Consider the following 20,656-nt stretch of genomic DNA (forward strand, 5'->3'; position numbering starts at 1 on the left):
GCTCAAAACGCTCAGTTTCAGAAGGCGTGGTAAAACTGCACCTTTGTGATGTCACAAAGAGCGGATCTCCTTATATGGGCGTGACTGTAAGCCAAATAAGCTCTCCCCCGAGCTCTGCTTCTGTGTTTACGTTGCTAGCAATGGGTCACAAAAAGTGTTTCTTTGTGTACAATTCGGGGCTGCACAGCGGTCGAGTGGTTAGCGCGCTGACCTCACAGCTAGCAGACTAGGGTTCGATTCCATCCTCGGCCATCTCTGTGTGGATTTTGCATGTTCTCCCAATGGGTTTTCTCCGGGTACTCCGGTTTCCTCCCACATTCCAAAAACATGCTGGGTTAATTAGCGACTCCAAATTGTCCATAGGTATGAATGTGAGTGTGCATGGTTGTTTGTCTACACTCTTAAAAATGCTGGGTTATTTTTTTGACCCAATCGCTGGGTTGAGCCTGTTGGGTCATTTAATTGGGTTATTTTTGTTGAGTTGGGTATTCTGAGAACCCAATTCGCTGGGTTAACTCTGTTGGGTGCTGAGTTATTTGCTGCTGGGTTGTGATTTCCATTATATTGTGCTGGGTTATTTTGGACAACCCAGAGCGTTGGGTAGAATTTTGGACATGCGCAACAAAGCCCCGCCCACAAACTTACTTCGTTCGGACCCCACATTTCATCTGAGGAGACCAATTTCAGCACGGAGCAAGGTTTGTTACATTCCCACTATTGTTTTACAGTATAAATGACTTTATATTATTATATAACGCTTCATAAACGTGTTAAAATGTAAGTTCGTGAAGCACTGTTGAGTACTAGCTTGAGGAATCGATCGGTAACCTTAGCAAACTTCCCTTCCCTCCAAAAGTGGCAAGCGAACACATTCGCTGGCGAGCTATGTAGGAACCAAACTATGTTGTTGAAATTACAAGAGACATGTGTGATAGTTATGAGGACAACGTCAGTTATCTCGTCAATTTGCCATTTTATGTGATATCAATTTAAAGAATCTCGTGAATTAATACGAGCGTGCTGATGAACCGGTGTTTTTTTAAGCTAGACTGCTGCATGCTAGCGGGCTTCCGTTAGCCACCGATAGTCCACTGTATACTAATCAGTTTGGGCGCGAATTCGACGAGTTTTGTAAGTTGCATATAAATGTTTGGACTACTGAATCTTATTTCATTTCATGGTATGTTTGTTCTTATGGACCCTCTTTGTGATGTTTCAGTTCGCTGAAAAGTATCTATGGATGAGTTTGTCAGTTCCAAATTGACTGAGTGGCAGCTACCGGGGCTGATTGAAAGGTAAGTCATCTTCATGCCTTCATTTTATGGGTATTGTTTTACAGTAGCTACTGTGCCTGCTATATGTTATAGACATAAGAAATGGCGGTGGGTCAGTCACTGTTGCTTGTACCAATACCCAAATTTTTAACAGGGTGAGCCATCTTGTGATTCCAATATATATTGCTGTTATATCAGCCTGCGAGTCAAAGTTTGCTCACCACTGCTCGAGACAATGATGACAAACCCTCTATGGTACACATTATGATCCCAATTGGTAAAAAAAAATGTTTGGGGTGTGTTTTTGTGTTTTAATATAGACCAAGTAAACATAATCGAGACATTTTCTCAATATTATTTTAGGGTTGATTGCAATACGACAACACTGAACAGTAGTGGAACATATTGAAAACAGTTTTATCTAAAATTGTAATATATTATAATATTTAAAACTCATGTTCTCAACAATCTGGTAATGACACCCATAATTGTCCTACAGATGCCAGGGGAGAAGTTGCCCATGACGCTGCTGCCCATCCTGCTCCCTCCGCCTGTGTTTAAAAAGGGCAGGAAATTGGCCCGGGCGAGTATTCAGGAGGTGAAGAGAGCCTTCATCGATGTTAAGCTGGTAAGTAATTTACCTTTCAACAGAAATTAAAATGTAAATGAATTGTGACATGACTCCAGTTGTTCTTTTACACAGTTTTAAAGCAGGACTCTTTTTATGAGGAGCGACTTTAAAAGATTGTATTTCGTGGAATGTGTGACAGCGTAACATTTGGCTGTTTCTCATTTCATGAAGCACTATTCTTACAAGTTGTAACTTGGTGTAAGTTGTTACTCCATAGTGATGTGTGACGTATAAACCACAGACCAAACATTAGACTGGCCAAACCCCCTGAATAAATTGTTGAACACGCCATTGACTTTACAGGTGTCACACTTCTCCCCGTAGAATATATATTGAAATAGCTTCAGTAGAGAGCTGATGACAATTGCTCTGCACTGCTAGAAATACTTACAAAATACTTACCTTTTTTTCTTTTCTCATCATAGGTCGGAGCTAACATGGTGGAATACTTGCAGCAGGCACAATCGCCTACCCATTTGTGCTGCTGCTCACAGAGCCTCTTGTTCTATGTATATATCACTCTCTCATAGCTGTCCCCCTCACCCGTTCTTAAAATGTAATTTTTTTGGACATAATTTGTTCATATGTGAAGGAAATGTTGTGAGTTGTTATATTTGTATGTTCTGGAAATGTAATATAAATATATTATATATAATAAATAAATATTTTATTGTTACATTGGTGTCATTGTAATATATTATTAATAATATTAGCATACAATAAAAATAAATAAATTATATATATATATATATATATATATATGGTATATTGGCAACCCAACTTGTTGGGTTGAAATAACCCAGCCGTGTAGTAAATATGAACCCAGCGTTGGGTCATATGAACAACCCAATGTACAACCCAATTGTTGGGTTAAGAGAACCAACCCAACTTGTTGGGTTAAAATAACCCAACGCGAGGTTGGTCCTATATTTAACCAGCGTTGGGTTGGGAAACAACCCAGATTGGGTTGTTTTTAACCCAGCATTTTTAAGAGTGTATATGTGCCCTGTGATTGGCTGGCCACCAGTCCAGGGTGTAAATATTTAAATTTGTCAACAGCTTTTCACACTGGACTGTCGTGAACGTGGACCAGTATGCAGCAAACATGACATGAATTTCTAAACAAATCTCTCGCTGACAAGTATGAAGGTGATTCAAACCGTGTGATTGGTCACCAGAGACACTTTGGTTTTGAGATCGTTTCTTGGCAACTCAAAGTTTCATATGTTCAATGGGATTAAGGTCCATAGACGGACTAGACCACTCCAGGATCTTCATGTGCTTCTTCTTGAGCCACTTTTCTGTTGCCTTGCCCGCGTGTTTTGGGTCATTGTCATACTGGAAGATAAATCCAAGACATCTTCAGTTATTTTGGCTGAGACCAGAAAGTTCTCATCCAAGATTCTATGGTCCATAGTCCCTTTAATCTGCTTCTCAATGCAGCGAAGTGTCCCTGTACCCTTAGCAGAAAAAAGCCCCAAAGCAGAATGTCCCAGATGGGTTTGAACGTGTGCCTTCTTATGGGCACTGCAAGATCCCTTTCCAGTTGGACTAAATATGTCTCCAATGGTTTTCCAGCTCCAATGGATCATTAGCAGGCTCCTCCCTTGTAATTCTGGGCTGATACGTCAACTTTCTCAGAATCTCAGAAACTTTATATTATTTGAATCCTTTGAAAAATACTTTGTAGTGTAGTAGAACTGCAAAGATGACTATACTGCATGAAGAGGTCATAAAGGGAATCACATGAAGCCATGAGGACCTTCCAAGGTAAACACTGCAGAGGTTGGGGAAAAAAACAGCACTGACGATCTCTGAGGGCGAGTTGGTGGTTTTTTTTTTAGCGCTGATGTCAGGCCCGGTGGTTAAACAGGGCGGGGCTGCTTGTGTAGTGATTGTAGGTTTGCGTACACTGTGCGTGTCTGCATATGTGTGTGTGTGTGTGTAACCAACATGTACTCATGTGCTGGGGGATGTGGCAGATGTTGTACCGGCAAGGATTAGTGCGCGCGTGTGTCTTTAAGTGAGTGTATTAAAAATATCTTCACCAGAGCAGGAAGCCACATTGGCCAATTACAGTGCCGCATCTGGGCTAGCACACGATTATTAGTGTGTGTGTGTGTGTGTGTGTGTTTAGAGGGGATGGGGCGGTTCATGCAGAGTTTAGGTTATTTACATCGAAGCAAGCAGAGTTTTAATAAATGGAGCAGAGTGTACGTGTCGGTGACAATGATACAAGGCTTTGTGTGAATCTAATCACACACCATGAAGAAGAGGAACCAGAGGACAGAGCCCGGGAAACGGGAATTAGAGGGGAAGAAGTGTTCATATGAAAGTGAAGGAGACAATGGTTGGGAAGATAGCAGAAGTAGGGGAGGTTGGAGAGAGACACTCCCTCGTGCTTTGTCGGTTTGGACAAAGATGGGTTGCCGGTCTGTGCGCTCAAACGTTCACGTCGACGGGTAATGTGCGGTCTCCCATTAAAGGGACAAAAAATGACATTTTTTGAAAGCAAGCAATATAAGAACACCAGCGAGCCGAGCAACCCGTGTGAATTTCACCTGGCTATGTAGCTAGCTAAGTAAGTACATAACACAAGGCCATATAAGTAGAGTGGCGATGGGTTTACATTTCTTGTTTCTTCATTCAGAAACCTTCTTCGGTTGTAAATTTTTAAGAGTGGAGTCCCCCTATTTCTGTCTCTGGTGGGTGTGCCCCCTTGGGAGGTGGTCACAATGGGGTAGCCAGTCTGATGGAATGACACAATCTTTGGGGGAGAGGTGTTGAGATCAATGATGGCACAAATAACCTACTTTGTTGCTAGATGGCCTTTCTCGTTTGGTGTCAATGGATCCCTCCAATGGATCACGCCAAGGGATCTCTCCAATGGATCACTTCAATGGATCCCTCCAATGGATCACTCCAATGGATCACTTCAATGGATCACTCCAATTGATCCTTCCAATGGATCACTTCAATGGATCACTCCAATGGATCCCTCCAAATGATCTCTCCAATGGATCCCTCCAGTGGATCACTCCAATGGATCCCTCCAATTGATCTCTCCAATGGATCCCTCCAATGGATCACTCCAATGGATCCCTCCATTTGATCTCTCCGATGGATCCCTCCAATTGATCCCTCCAATGGATCACTCCAATGGATCCCTCTAATTGATCCCTCCAATGGATCCCTCCAATGGATCCCTCCATTTGATCTCTCCAATGGATCCTCCAATGGATCCCTCCAATTGATCCCTCCAATGGATCCCTCCAATTGATCCCTCCAATGGATCCCTCCAATGGATCCCTCCAAACCAGCCCCCCCCACCCAGAATGTTGACATTGTTGTTCTAAAAAAAGTTCCTTAATTATGAGATGCAGGGGCTGCTGGAGCCTATCCCAGCTGTCTTTGGGGAGAGGCGGGGTACACCCTGGACTGGTGGCCAGCCAATCACAGGGCACATATAGACAAACAACCATTCACACTCACATTCATACCTATGGACAATTTGGAGTCGCCAATTAACCTAGCATGTTTTTGGAATGTGGGAGGAAACCAGAGTAGCCTGGGAATAATATGTATATAATATGTGATAATTATAATTATGCACTTCAACATTTTTTTTCCTAAACGTATGTGTTCTTTCATTTTGTAAGAAGGTATTCCCAACATTTTGGCTATCAAAAATAAATACTTGACTGTCTGCTCGTCACCTTGATATTCTCACTTCACTTCAGTTATCCATCAATTTGTCAGCAATTAAATAATCAAATGCATGGTTAATTCTTCCATAATGTCATGAGGTTATACTGACGTATATTGGCAGTTTCAAGTCGCCATAACTGTGATGACGCCATAACTTTGACACTCCAGGTTCAAAGGTTCCTTGATCTCCCCAATGTAGAGGTCGTTGCTCCCCTCGCTAGACCGCAATGCGTAAACAACATTGCTGAGTTTGCTTCTCGGGATTTTGTGTTTCGGGTCAACTGTCTTGTTGGCGGTTATGAAATGCAGAAAACCCTTCCGAGTATCTGTAAAAAAAAAAAAATTCCAAATATCTGTAGCAAATCAGTAGTGTCACTGACCACCACATTCTGCCTCCAGTTTCTATCCTCAGGCTTGGGTGGAGTGGCCCTTCTGTTACAAAGGCCCGGATACGACACCCACGGTTAAAAAGATCCTACCTAATGTGTTTCGATTCCACCTTTGCGGATTACCATGACCTGGATGGCCGAGCCGCCGCACAGACCTATACAACTGATACTCTTGGTCTATATGGGGGTGGGAAAAAGTGACTTGGATGTTCCTGATGAATGGAGATCATATCTGCACCATCATGAGAGGACCCCTTCAGCATGAGCAGGCCTTTAGCGTCCAGAAATAGAGGTCGAACATGCACTCTAGTATCTACATAGGATACACTGGCACACAAAGTATCCAGTAGAGGAAAGAATTAGCCCATTTATTAGCATAAGGTAAAATATGTAAAATAATGCATTTCAGGCAAGAAAGCACAAAGCATCTAAACGTGAAGGTTATTTTGTTTTTTCATAAGCTTAACAACAAATCCCTCATTTTGTTGGCTCCGGTGCCATTTGATTTTTGTGATACAAACGATTGGATTTTTGTAATCTGGTTATTTCAATCTCTCTCTAAGCAGCCTTGCGTCCAGAATTTCCGCCTGGGGAAATGTTGCACGAGCCAAGACACGTTTAATTCCTCTGATTAAATGTTAATACAAATGATATACAATTTGCACAATTTAGTCAACATGCATGCAGTATTTTTGCATCTGTGTGTCTTTCTCCTCTCGGCTCCTGTTTTCTAAAGAAGATAACCTAGCAATTAAATAACATGATTAATAATCATGCTTCCATATTAGTATTAATATAGCAGTAGACAATGCATGTCCACTATGTCACCTTGAAGTAATCATTGCTCTGCTGTCAATCACATGGCCCCTGGACCCATAGCCCCCCAGCCCACTGATGTCATGATGGCTTTCACAAACCCTCATTCTTTTGTCCGAAACACTTCTCCCCTCACAAGACTGATTTCAACTGGCCCTGATTGTGTGTAAATACTGCCCCCTAGCGGAATTTACTGATCACTGCTGCTGGTGTCTGTATTGCAAAAGGAAGAAATGTTTTATTTATATATAAAATAAAAACAAAATAAATCTGATTACATAGGCTTTACCATGTTGGCATGTAATTAATTGTGATGTAATGACTAATTGTAGATTAATCGGAAGCACATATGACAATACCACTACGCTTAACTACAAGACAAACTGGTTGAACTGACTCTTCCTGTGTCTGTCGGCCTTGGAGAGTAGTTTTATGGCTTATTTTGTACTGAACATTCAGTAGTCTTTGGATTCACCCCATGCATAAGAATTATATCTGACTTTCGACATTAATATGACTGAATGATGAGTTCACCGGGCTGCACGGCGATCGTGTGGTTAGCGCGCAGACCTCACAGCTAGGAGACTCGGGTTCAATTCCACCCTCGGCAATCTCTGTGTGGAGTTTGCATGTTCTCCCCCGTGCATGCGTGGGTTTTCTCCGGGTACTCCGGTTTCCTTCCACATTCCAAAAACATGCTAGGTTAATTAGCGACTCCAAATTATCCATAGGTATGAATGTGAGTGTGAATGGTTGTTTGTCTATATGTGCCCTGTGATTGGCCACCCTGTCCACACACACACACACACACACATTGATACAGTTATTTGAGTAGGTTTAGTCTCTGTCCACATGAACACACATTTGTCTAAAACGATGCCTAAAACGTATGTTTTTGTCCTTTGGATGAAGATTTTGAGAAACTCTGGTTTCAGCGTATGTTGAGTATGTTAAAATTGAGTTGACACAATAATCACGTGTTGTCATTTCCACACCAAATACATGCCGAGAGGACTTCTCACATGTTTCAGCGTCAACATACTTTCCTACTTTTGCTTTTTTTTGCTACACTGACAAACTAAGGCCCCAAAATGGCTTCCGAAGATACGTTCTCCAACATCTGTGGGCGATGCAGCTCAGTGATGGAGTATTCCATATTCACCAAGACACACAGGAGTATTCATAAAATGTCCGTCCAATTGTATCTCGACCAGCAACTGGCCAGTAGAGTGTTTATCAGATTGGGGGGTGTCCTTGTTTGATTTCGGGACCGGAATTTAACTTCCTCAGCGACGGTCTCACTAAGAGCAACACAGACGATCTGCATCAGTGCATCATGGAGAGAAGCGCTGTGGGATTGGACCGCCGGCCTCAGGCTCGACCAGAATGCATTTCACCCTCCACTTTGGCCTACGACCAGCGTTTCACATCAACTGCTCAGGGGAGGCTACTCATTGGCCAGATAGTAAGTAAGAAATATTCTCCTTTTGACTGTGTACTTTTGATAATATGGATCTGAATTGAATCACCATTTTTAATCAACCAAATAGAATTTCAGAGTACTTTCAGAGACACGGAAGTTTTACGAAATCAGTTCCTTTGAGGGCGGCAGCCAAGCGATAAATCTTCATGTCCCTGAAGAGGTTATCGTAGAAGCTGAAATAAATCTTAAATGAGAAGAAAAAGACTCAAGCAAATCAGATGTTAATCAAAAACACCCCCCCCCCTTCCCCTTATTGTCTTGTTTCCTTCCTAAATCAGCTGAAAACATAGTCTGGCAGGCGGCCACTTACAAGCCAGAAACGTTAGATTCCATACTAATACCAGAAGTTTATGATACATAATACATAACCAAAGTGACTAATAGGGACTTTTACTTATGTATACGTCAAAGACGAGAAGTATTTTATGAAACTTTCAGCAGGACGCTTGACTGAAACAGGAAGGGCAGGTTTGTTTCAGGACGGTGTTTTGTTTCCTTAGCTGCAACCTGACGAAAACTCAAAGATTGGTGGAGGTAGACGTCAACCATGCATGTATACTGGGACAATGCAAGTCCTGTAAGGAGTCCAGATTTAGCATTAAGTCCACCAAACATGTATACATCATGTCCTATCTGCTCTCCTGCAGGTATGCGGCATGATGGTGTGGATTCTGTTAGCAGGCACAGATTATTTTAATCTGTCTGCCCTCTGCTGGGTTCTGTTTCTGGCCATCTTTTGCTGGGTTATCACTCTTTGCCTTTTTATAATGAACCTCACTGGAGCCCAAAGGAGGACACCTCAAGTACCGTGGACTACGCTGGTAATATATAAATTCAAATTAAAGGAGAGTATCAGTATCTGATGTAATAATACGTATGCGTTTTCTATAGTCATTGTGTTTTCACAGCGGTGATACGGTTCTCTATCTGCTGATAGCAGTGGTGGAAGTCCTCTCACTGAAGACGACCGTCGCCGGGAGACACAACTACAACTGCTGGGCCGCATCAGCTGTGAGATCTATTCGTTTGTATCACCACACATTGCATACTAGAAGCATGGATTAGGGTATTCACAAAAAGCCATTTGGGTGACTGTATTTTCATTACCGAAAAGCATAAGATAATTTCAATACGTTTAAAATATGCCTTCTCTGTATGGATAGAGAGTTGTTATATTATATACTTACTATCTATAACCAAAGACACAAATTCCAGAAGGAAGAGGTACAAAACTACAGCAAAATAACTATATCAGGGGTTCCAAAACTTTACCACCTCAGGGCAAATATAATAATAATAATAATAATAATAATAATAATAATAATAATAATAATAATAATAATAATAATAATAATAATAATAATAATAATAATTATTATTATTATTATTATTATTATTATTATTATTATTATTATTATTATTATTTTATATATATATATATAATATATATAATATATATAATATATATATATACAGCCCGGTAATATATATATTATATATATATATTATTAATAATAATAATAATAATAATAATAATAATAATAATAATAATAATAATAATAATAATAATAATTATTATTATTATTATTATTAGTATTATTATTATTGTTATTATTGTTAGTATTATTATTATTATTATTATTATTATTATTATGACTGCAATAATAATAATAATAATAATAAATTATTGTTATTATTAATGATTAATAACATAATAATATACTAATTACAGAATAACATAAAAATTATTATCATTACTTAAAATTTAAAATTAATTTTATTACTTATAATTTATAGTACTGATAATACTAATAATACTACTACTACAAAAGCAGGGGGATAAAGGAATCCCAAACTTTTCATAACTGCATTCAAGACTGGCATGATGACCAGAGAGCTATGTTCCAATCATAAACTGTATAAAGTTCCTACAATATTGTAACAGGTCAGTAACATTCACTCACAGGTTATGACTTAGGCCTCTAAATATTTTTTAATGGTGTAATAAATATTTTACAATAAAAATAATTTTTAAAAATAATATTTGCAAAAATGAATCATATTTTTAATGACCTCTCATGGCCCACCTGCAGTACCACCACGGCCCATCAGTGGGCCGCAGCCCACACTTTGGGAATCACTGAACAATATTATAGAAAAACCTTATTAGAAGAACCAGTGGGATAATAATAATAATACAGTACATCTTCATGTAATCAATTTTCTTCATATAATTTCTTCTTTTTCTCGACTTTTCGCAGTGTTTCGCCGTGGTGACCGCAGTGTGTTACGGAGGCAGCACCTACGTCAGCTACCGTGCCTGGAAAGCCACCAAAGAAGAGCAGTAGTCTCATGTTTTGTTTGGAATTCCTTTTCATGGAATGCTAGCTTCCAGTGACAGAGGTCAATGCTAATTCCTGTCAAACCAGTTCAACTCCGCCACATATGAGAGATGGCTGCCATCAACAAACTTCTGACGTGCAGGAAACCAACGTGAAAAACAAATGATATGGAATGATGATCTCTTGCTCAAAGACACAGTTTATTCACCCTTAATTGTTGAAATAAATCATCTTACATCTTATCTTATCATCTTATCTCATAACAACTTAACCTGAGAAATATACAAACATTAAATAAAAATAAATGTTTTCCTACAGTATATTGCATTTGAGCAACACATTCATTGGAGGACAAGCAGCAAAGAAAATGTACTTATGTCTCTGTCCACCAGAGGGAGCCAGAGAGGAGTCCACCGGGGTGGGGTGCTGACGTCATTTCAGCACCCCAATGGATGCCTTGCTCAGCCGCAATACATTATGGGAAAACTGAGTTGCAACAAAGAGTTGTTTTCCCCCCAATTTAAAGTGGTATAAACCTTGTTAAGTTGATGTGCGATGAATTTAGTGTTGTTTTTAAGATGGCATCCTTAGTCAGAGAGGAGTCCACCACGGTGGGGTGCTGACGTCATTTCAGCACACCAATGAACGCCTTGCTCAGCCGTAATACATTATGGGAAAACTGAGTTGCAACAAAGAGTTGTTTTCCCCCCAATTTAAAGTGGTATAAACCTTGTTAAGTTGATGTGCGATGAATTTAGTGTTGTTTTTAAGATGGCATCTTGAGTCAGAGAGGAGTCCACCAGGGTGGGGTGCTGACGTCATTTCAGCACACCAATGAACGCCTTGCTCAGCCGCAATACATTATGGGAAAACTGATTTGCAACAAAGAGTTGTTTTCCCCCCAATTTAAAGTGATATAAACCTTGTTAAGTTGATGTGCGATGAATTTAGTGTTGTTTTTAAGATGGCATCCTTAGTCAGAGAGGAGTCCACCACGGTGGGATGCTGACGTCATTTCAGCACCCCAATGAACGCCTTGCTCAGCCGCAATACATTATGGGAAAACTGAGTTGCAACAAAGAGTTGTTTTCCCCCCAATTTAAAGTGATATAAACCTTGTTAAGTTGATGTGCGATGAATTTGGTGTTGTTTTTAAGATGGCATCCTTAGTCAGAGAGGAGTCCACCAGGGTGGGGTGCTGACGTCATTTCAGCACCCCAATGAACGCCTTGCTCAGCCGCAATACATTATGGGAAAACTGAGTTGCAACAAAGAGTTTTTTTCCCCCCAATTTAAAGTGATATAAACCTTGTTAAGTTCATGTGCGATGAATTTAGTGTTGTTTTTAAGATGGCATCTTGAGTCAGAGAGGAGTCCACCACGGTGGGGTGCTGACGTCATTTCAGCACACCAATGAATGCCTTGCTCAGCCGTAATACGTTATGGGAAAACTGAGTTGCAACAAAGAGTTGTTTTCCCCCCAATTTAAAGTGATATAAACCTTGTTAAGTTGATGTGCGATGAATTTAGTGTTGTTTTTAAGATGGCATCCTTAGTCAGAGAGGAGTCCACCAGGGTGGGGTGCTGACGTCATTTCAGCACACCAATGAACGCCTTGCTCAGCCGCAATACAATATGGGAAAACTGAGTTGCAAAAAAGAGTTGTTTTCCCCCCAATTTAAAGTGGTATAAACCTTGTTAAGTTGATGTGCGATGAATTTAGTGTTGTTTTTAAGATGGCATCTTGAGTCAGAGAGGAGTCCACCAGGGTGGGGTGCTGACGTCATTTCAGCACACCAATGAATGCCTTGCTCAGCCGTAATACATTATGGGAAAACTGATTTGCAACAAAGAGTTGTTTCCCCCCCAATTTAAAGTGGTATAAACCCTGTTAAGCTGCTGTGCGATGAATTTAGTGTTGTTTTTAAGACGACATCTTGAGTCAGTGTTTACATACGTATGCATATGCATGTACACACTGTGGGTTGACATACTAATTGTGAGTGCACTGATAGCTTGTGCCAAAGAAAGCGCTACAATATTTAAACAATTAAATGCAGTTCTGAAGAGAAGAAGATGTCACAAGATTAGAATTTAGCCAGAAATTAGCTGCACGGCTGTATGAACCGCAGGGTTCAAAATTAAAGTCGTAATTTACAGTTTACAATTGAAATCATTAAATCATTGAACAGTAAACACAGGATTGTATATATTATATCCACGTTGAATAGGTCCACATCTCATCCATCATGACTTGATGATCAAGCCGGCATGCTTTTGTTCACGTTGGCGTCGCTGAGACTTAACAACCCCCAGTGAGCTCCCAGCGCTGTGATGCCATTACCATTGTTACGGCCGCTCAGGAGGCGGAGCTCAGCCTCCGGGTAAATGGGGTAAAAGTTAAAAGAGGTCTGTAACATAGCATCAAAAGTTAGCATGAGGCTACAGTATGTAAAAGTGTGCGGTGATGGTCGTCACCTGTGATGGCTGGCCACAAATCAACAAGCGTCCTGTGCTGGTCACGAATATCAGCTGATAGATGTAGTTGGAGCTGTAGTACTTCCCAGATACCTGCGATATTGAAGGTAGTATGTATGTTGGCTTCAAGACATTCAAGTAGAAGACAAGTATATAGTTTCAACATACATGTTAGGAATAGAAATATTCACTTCCGTGAAGTGAGTCTCAAACCTGTACAATTTTTTCTCCACTGTGCAGCATCATTTCCTGGGGCTGGCCAACAATTCGGCCAACTAAATTAGTCCAAATATGGTCATAGCGAAACTGAATTCTGCACCAAAACACAAAAAAGACACTTTAATACACTGATCGGGATGGTTAACACATCAATTTCCAGACAATTTTTCGAAACTGAAATATTGGCGAGACACTGACCCAGTGATGTAACTGCCAGTTTGCTCCCAGACGCGAACTGCCGTGATTTTACCGACTCCTTCTGTCATGAAAGAAGTTCCACTACCACTTCCAACCGTTGGCGAAAAAGAGTAATAGTCCTGGACAGCTGCAGGGCCAAACAACCCCGCTGTTAGAGCGCTGCGGCTTGGTTTGTTAAATAAGTTGCTGGTTCTTACGTTGTGTCAGTGAAGTTGCACAGAGCATGCTGAGGAGCAGGTACGAAAACATGGCGGTGGTTGGAGTTGGTCAGCTCTGAAATGGTCATCAAACATCACCTTAGTAAAACAGAATATATTATATTTAAAATAAAATAAAATAAAATAAAATAAAATAAAATAAAATAAAATAAAATAAAATAAAATAAAATAAAATAAAATAAAATAAAATAAAATAAAATAAAATAAAATTTACAAAATAAATAAATAAATAAATAAAATAAAATAAAATAAAATAAAATAAAATAAAATAAAATAAAATAAAATAAAATAAAATAAAATAAAATAAAATAAAATAAAATAAAATAAAATAAATACTTATATTTATATTATACAAATCTAACAAATACTGTAAATCAAAAGAATAAGAAACTCAAGTAGCTTTAAGCAACAGTATGATACCTTACAGAAATACATAGATACTCACCTTAGTAAAACAGAATATATATATATATATATTAAAATAAATAAATAAATAAATAAATAAATAAATAAATAAATAAATAAATAAATAAATAAATAAATAAATAAATAAATAAATAAATAAATAGATGATGATGATGATAATAATAATAATAGTATCATATATAGTATATAAATATTTATATTTACATTATACAAACCTAACAAATACTGTAAATCAAAAGAATAAGAAACTCAAGTAGCTTTAAGCAACAGTATGATACCTTACAGAAATACATAGATACTGTACATCACCATAGTAAAACAGAATATATTATATATGTATATAATAAATAAAAATAAATAAATAAATAAATAAATAATATATTTATATTTATATTATACAAACATAATAAATACAGTAAATCAAAAGAATAAGAAACTCAAGTAGCTTTAAGCAACAGTATAATACCTTACAGAAATACATAGCTACTGTACTATATTATGTACCTATAATGCATCGGGCTCACCTGCGACTTGCGCGAAGTCAAGTTGTCAACTTGTGTGAGCAAGGTGAAGCAATAGCGTCCCTTATGAATCTGGAATTCCCTCCCCTCGTGTCACTCAAACAAGCAGTCCCACACGTACAGAATAACCCTAACATTCCATTTTGGCTGCTTTGACAGCTGAATGGTAGCATACCTGATATCATTTGGCCAAAACCTGCCTTGTTATGAGAACACGATAAAACCACAAAAGTGGATGCGGAGATACAGGATATACAAGAATAAATTCATCCATTCATCGTCATACAGTATTTATTGAATTTGAAACATCCCGAGCCACCTATTTAGTACCTCATTAAGTCATGCACGCTAATTGTCAAAAAGGTTTCACAGATCCGGTTGATCAAGTTTGGACTTATCAGTCAACTAATATTGTTTTTGTTTTTAGTCATTATAATTACTACATGATTAAATTCAGATTAATTTAGAGTCATATTAAGTCATATTAATATCGAACCCGGATAAAAGTATTTAGAATTAACTGTTGGTACACACTGGAAACTTTTGCTGTCGCAGAGGTCTTCAGACGCCAAGCTGTTTTAGCTGGTTCTACTGGAATAACCTTGCTGGTGTGCATACATCATTCCAGACACCCACATGGAATTATTAAAGCTTGCAAACTTCCTGCTTGTATTTTCCGAAAATGTCATAGTAAAATGTATGCAATGTAGGCGTCAGAGTATACATTAAAAAAAAAAGACAATGAATCACAGAACAAATAAGTAATAATAATAATAATACAAATCCAATCTGTGCTAATTGATTGAAAAACTGAAACCTGCAGTATTGTAGAAACAAAATGTAATAAAATTAATATTTTGCCTAATGGCGAAATTTGATCACAGCATTCATTTTGTGTAGGAGTCATCTTGGCTATGAACTTCATCTGGAAGATTGTGAAATGATTGGATGTTGGTACTGGTTCTGGTTGGGCTATTCCAATGCCCTTATCTTCTTGTCCGGCTCTCAACAAATATTTTTTCTCTCCTTCCTGATCTTCCCTGCTTTTCTTCTTACGTCTCGTTTAGTTCTTCTCATACTTTTAAGAGCCTCTTTCTGCACCAAAACCTAAATTATGGAATTGATCAACTGGTCTCTCCACACAGTTTGCAAGATCTTCTCGACGAGACATTTTGTGACAAAAAGCAGTAAGTAGAACCCGGTCCAGCCAATGATCCTATTAGTTCCATGTTATGTAGTACACGCCACTTTTTTACAGGTTACTGTATTGCTATTGGTTGCTATTGGCTCACCACACTACAGTTAATAAAAGGTCTTTTAAGGTGGTCTGGCTCTTGGACTATGCAGGAATAGAAGAGGAGTTGCTGCAAAACAGACAGGAAATATGGAAATAAAAGTCAACTAAATTACCCAAATAAATGGTTAAAAAAAAAGAAACTGAAATAAGCTGGAATGGGGCACACCCTGAACTGGTTGGCACATATATACAAACCACTCACACCTCCTCACACTCACATATACAGTATGCCTATGGATAAGTTATGTATAAGTTAGTATGGATAAGTCATGTAAATCAGTATGGTTTCCACCATAAAACCCTCAAAGTGTGAAATTGTAGTCCATGTCCAAACATCATCACACTTTATTACTTTTTTCCAGGCTAGAAGAAGCTGCATATTGGAAATTGTGTTAATGTTTACAATAACTGCTGTATATGCTCACGTACTTCAATGTGCGTCACAGGAATCGACTGTAGATGTCAGTGTTTTATCATTTTAAACAGGAAGCAGCATGAGTATTATTGCATTATTACACCCAAATGGCACCCACTCCTAGCTATATGTAAGAGTATATGCATGGTAAATAATCATTCCCAGATTTCATGACATTACAGGACATACTGTAATAACAATAACATCTATAAACAAAAGTTGGCTTATTTCTAACAAATAAAATGTGGACATCAAATTCCCTGATAGTGTTTTGGTACGGCTGACTTTCAAGCGTGGCCTTGATTGATTCCCCCGTCTGTCGACTGTATATGTTCCCTGTGACAGAAAGGCTGCTGGACAGACTCCAACTTCCTGTGACACTAAACAGGTTGAGCAGGGCCGTCACAAGGACTGAAAAATGGGGGGAGGTCAACTTTTAGGAATTGGGCTTCATCGATGATTTGGGTTTTGCCTTTCCTCTCCCGAGTTGTCAGCATTTTCTTTTTATTAAAATGTATATATGTATATAAATATATACGTATATTAAAATTATTACAGATTGTTGCTAATAAAAAGGAACCCAATACAATTACAATGTATTACAATATAATACTGCGATGCCTTTATTTTGAAGCTTCCTTTTCACTGAACAGGAAGTCATTGCATCGATGCTTTGTAACTAGCCACAAGGTCAACGTCTAGGAATTGGGCTTCATCTATGATTTGGGTTTTGCCTTTCCTTTTCCGAGTCGTCACCATTTTCTTTTTATTAAAATGTATATATGTATATAAATATATACGTATATTAAAATTATTACAGATCGAGGAACACAAGGAATACAAGTACAATGTATTTCAATGTAATACTGCGATGCCTTTATTTTGAAGCTTCCTATTCACTGAACAGGAAGTCATTGCATCGATGCTGTGTAACTAGACTGGAGATAAGTTGCACTTCCTTATGTGAGTCAAATCACTTCCTTATGTGAGTCAAATGAGTTTTTTTATTGAGTAGCCACATACGACACAGGGGTCCTAATAGTATTTATTTATTTCAAAGTGTATATATAATGCTATGTCTACTTTCTACGTATTTGTTATATGTTAGGGCTACTAAAATTATTACATTATCTGTCGTCACTCGGCGTTTCTGCCAACTACTAACTTTTGGATGACTTATTATAGATTTATTACCTCTTAATTTTAATGTTATAAAATGAGAAACGTAACAACGCACATATTCCAAACAGGCTCATTATTTTGTTGCTTCAGCAAAGAAATATACTGTATAATATTGCTGATACCGCCCGTGTTCAGCTAGTCTGCACTTCTTTCTTTGACCGCTGGGTGTCAGTATAAGGAGGAAGTACTCCCATTGCTTTGAGAAGCCAGTATTTTTCCATAACCTCCATCCCAGAACAGGATGGACATTGATGTCGCTTGAAAAAGTAGCAGTAGTTTTACTTGATTGCATCTGGTTTGGCGTCTTCAATTTTAAATGTTTTTATTATTAAAGAATTATTCCAAGTATATTCTCAGTGATAGGAAGGGAATAGAAATCTACACTTCTTCTCAAGACACATTTTTACACGGACACAGATCTTCTCCTCTATAGGAGAAATCCGACACTCCACTTTTATGAGTTACATAAGCATCACTCCATCCATAAAAAACTGATTCGCTGAGTAAGTGCCTATGGGAGAATTTCTGGCAATGAGAGCCATGAAAGCCACATATGTGAAAATATAGTATTCCCATGAGAAACATTGAATACAACTAAATACGTGCATTTTTAAGCAAGACCAACACTTCTCCAGTAAGAAAAAAGACGTCTCATTGTTATTCTAAAGCTCCCTGATAATAAATAAATACTTCCTACCATTAATGCAACTTATGGTGCTGCATGTTTTGCAACCTATTCCATATAGTTCCTTCTTTTCTTTCCATTTTCTTCGTCTATGCGGAATTAGCAAGATGACAAATGATTTGATGAAAAGGAAGGAAGTTGACATCTCAAAGACCCAGGTAGGTTACCACCTTACCCAGTATTGATTGGGTTTTACACCCAATCTTATAGACCGCCCCATCTTCCTGATCTCCTGACTGTGTGGAGATCGAGATGATGTGAGTTTGAATCCCCGCTCTGTGTGGCATTTGCATGTTGTCATGACATTGTGGCCAGTAGCTGTATGTGAAAGCAGTACCGCCATGGAGCAGAATAATTCACTAAATCCGATTATCTAATTAGTTATAATATCGCCGATGAGTGTTATGAAACAGACGTTTGCAGAGGAAAATCTGCAAAGTTGCACTTCAGCGAGGAAGGAAGGAAACCCAATTCTTTAGCCTGACCCTGTTTCATAATATGGAGAAGAAGATTTAGTTTGCAGAAGAGAGGACGCATGGAAATAGAAGTTCAATGTAAAGTAAATACATGCATTGCTCAAGTACACATTAGCCATACTTTAGAATATATGGTAATGGCCGTTACACATCAGGCCGTTGACCAACAGTGCAGTACTATTCTTCTATCATCATTTTGCATCATGCCATGTATAAATATATATTATGAGGATACAGTTAGCGGACGCTACAATGCAACGCAACCCATCTGCACTCAGACCCATACCAATAAAAAAATGACAGAACTAAACGTAACCGATGTAGCACGTCAGCAATAGACTTCTGTAAATGTTTAGTGGTTTTACACGTACTTAACATTTATGGGTGTGAGGCGATTTAACAAGATGCAGAATATGTGCCATGCTACTGAAGGTGAAGAACAGATGACCAAATGTGAGCGGGGGCAACACATTCGGGCTGGAGATTAGATTAGCACATCAGCATCACATTTCTGTAAATGGTTAGTAAATTTACACATAGTTAACATTTATACGTGTGCGGAGAAGGAACACGATCCTGAATGTTTACCACGCTACGTAAGATGTAGAACAATCTGTAAATGGGTCATGATCGCTTCTGATTTGAATAAACTCGCAGGAAGGCTCTGCTTTCTTCCATGTGTTAAAAACTAAATTTGGCAAAAACGCTGGAGTTTTGTAATCCTTGTTAGGAACAATGACAGGGTGACTAATTACATAATGGGCGACCGCGTCTAAAAAAAGCAAAACAAATCTTATTTCAACCTGCTTATTCGAATAGTTAAGCTGACTTGGCGACATTATTCCCCTTCATTGCCATGATAATGTTAGGCATTAGCACTCCTATGATGCTAGGAAAAAAAGTTGACAGTTCTGCAGTGTTATATGATCAATAAAAGACGTATGAGTCGCAGGGGTTGCTGGAGCCTATCCCAGCTGTCTTCAGGCGGTCGCCAGCCAATCACAGGGCACATATAGACAAACAACCATTCACACTCACATTCATACCTATGGACAATTTGGAGTCGCCAATTAACCTAGCATGTTTTTGGAATGTGGGAGGAAACCGGAGTACTTGGAGAAAACCCACGCATGCACGGGGAGAGCATGCAAACTCTACACAGAGATGGTCAAGGTGGAATTGAACCCCGGTCTCCTAGCTGTGAGGTCTGCGCGCTAACCACTCGACAGCCGTGCAGCCCCAAATTGTAAACAAAGAAACACTTTTTCCGAGCCATTGCTAGTAGCAACGTCTACACAGAAGCAGAGCTTGGGGGAGAGCTTATTTGGCTTACAGTCACGCCTATATATGGAGATCCGCTCTTTGTGACATGACAAAGGCGCAGTTTTACCACACCTTCTGAAACTGAGCGTTTCGAGCCATCCTAAACTTTTTTCAGGCCTCACTTCCAAATTTGCTAACCTTGTTATCTCATATCTGTCACAATGGCGTGCCCTCAATTATCAATTCAACCAAATATAAACAACATATCTGAAGGCGTATGGTTTGACCTTTACATAACGGAAAACAGGAGTAGTTGTTTCCATGTTTACTGTCATTAACACGCTATTTTGTTGTTCTTCTGGTGGTTATACAAAGACATTTCCTCGGTTAACCACCCTTCCATCTTCATAGCCACTGACATTTTCTCCGAAACAAAGCTAGAAAGGAAGTCTGGGTTTGTTCGAAATGAGAATTCTACCAACTTAAAATCTTCCTACATGACCTACATTTACTTTTAGTGTGTGAGGGCCATTGAAAGTATGATTCTAAAAGAAAGTACAGTCAAAGTTATAACACCATTACGCTTAAATCGGTTATAAATCTGAGTTCTTACAACTGTTTTATACAAGGGTGTC

At 38.8% G+C, this 20,656-nt stretch overlaps 2 protein-coding genes and 1 long non-coding RNA gene across 3 annotated transcripts; 2 read left to right on the forward strand and 1 right to left on the reverse strand.

Annotated features, from left to right (window-relative positions):
• The first annotated feature begins 525 nt into the window (after positions 1-525).
• On the forward strand, positions 526-2,526 carry LOC144898473 (uncharacterized). Its single transcript, XR_013627354.1, has 4 exons — positions 526-698; positions 1,220-1,295; positions 1,774-1,902; positions 2,331-2,526. It is a non-coding gene; the product is annotated as an uncharacterized LOC144898473 (long non-coding RNA).
• A 5,628-nt stretch (positions 2,527-8,154) lies between these two features.
• On the forward strand, positions 8,155-10,898 carry cmtm8b (CKLF-like MARVEL transmembrane domain containing 8b). The gene is made up of 4 exons (XM_058053833.2): positions 8,155-8,283; positions 8,949-9,122; positions 9,193-9,312; positions 10,563-10,898. Exons 1-4 carry the CDS (start codon positions 8,155-8,157, stop codon positions 10,647-10,649), a joined length of 510 nt encoding a protein of 169 aa, XP_057909816.2. The 3' UTR covers positions 10,650-10,898.
• LOC131105574 (zymogen granule membrane protein 16-like) lies at positions 10,825-15,117 on the reverse strand. Its single transcript, XM_058053831.2, has 6 exons — positions 14,707-15,117; positions 13,736-13,811; positions 13,539-13,665; positions 13,335-13,434; positions 13,122-13,214; positions 10,825-13,054 (listed from the first exon to the last, which is right to left on the reverse strand). The coding sequence occupies exons 2-6, from the start codon at positions 13,785-13,787 to the stop codon at positions 12,905-12,907; spliced, it is 522 nt and encodes a 173-aa protein (XP_057909814.2). The 5' UTR covers positions 13,788-13,811; positions 14,707-15,117; the 3' UTR covers positions 10,825-12,904.
• Positions 15,118-20,656: the final 5,539 nt, after the last annotated feature.

The sequence above is a fragment of the Doryrhamphus excisus genome, linkage group LG5, assembly GCF_037039965.1.
Source record: "Doryrhamphus excisus strain RoL-2023G ecotype Guam linkage group LG5, RoL_Dexc_Guam_v1.1, whole genome shotgun sequence".
In the NCBI taxonomy this organism is placed as follows: Eukaryota; Metazoa; Chordata; class Actinopteri; order Syngnathiformes; family Syngnathidae; genus Doryrhamphus; species Doryrhamphus excisus.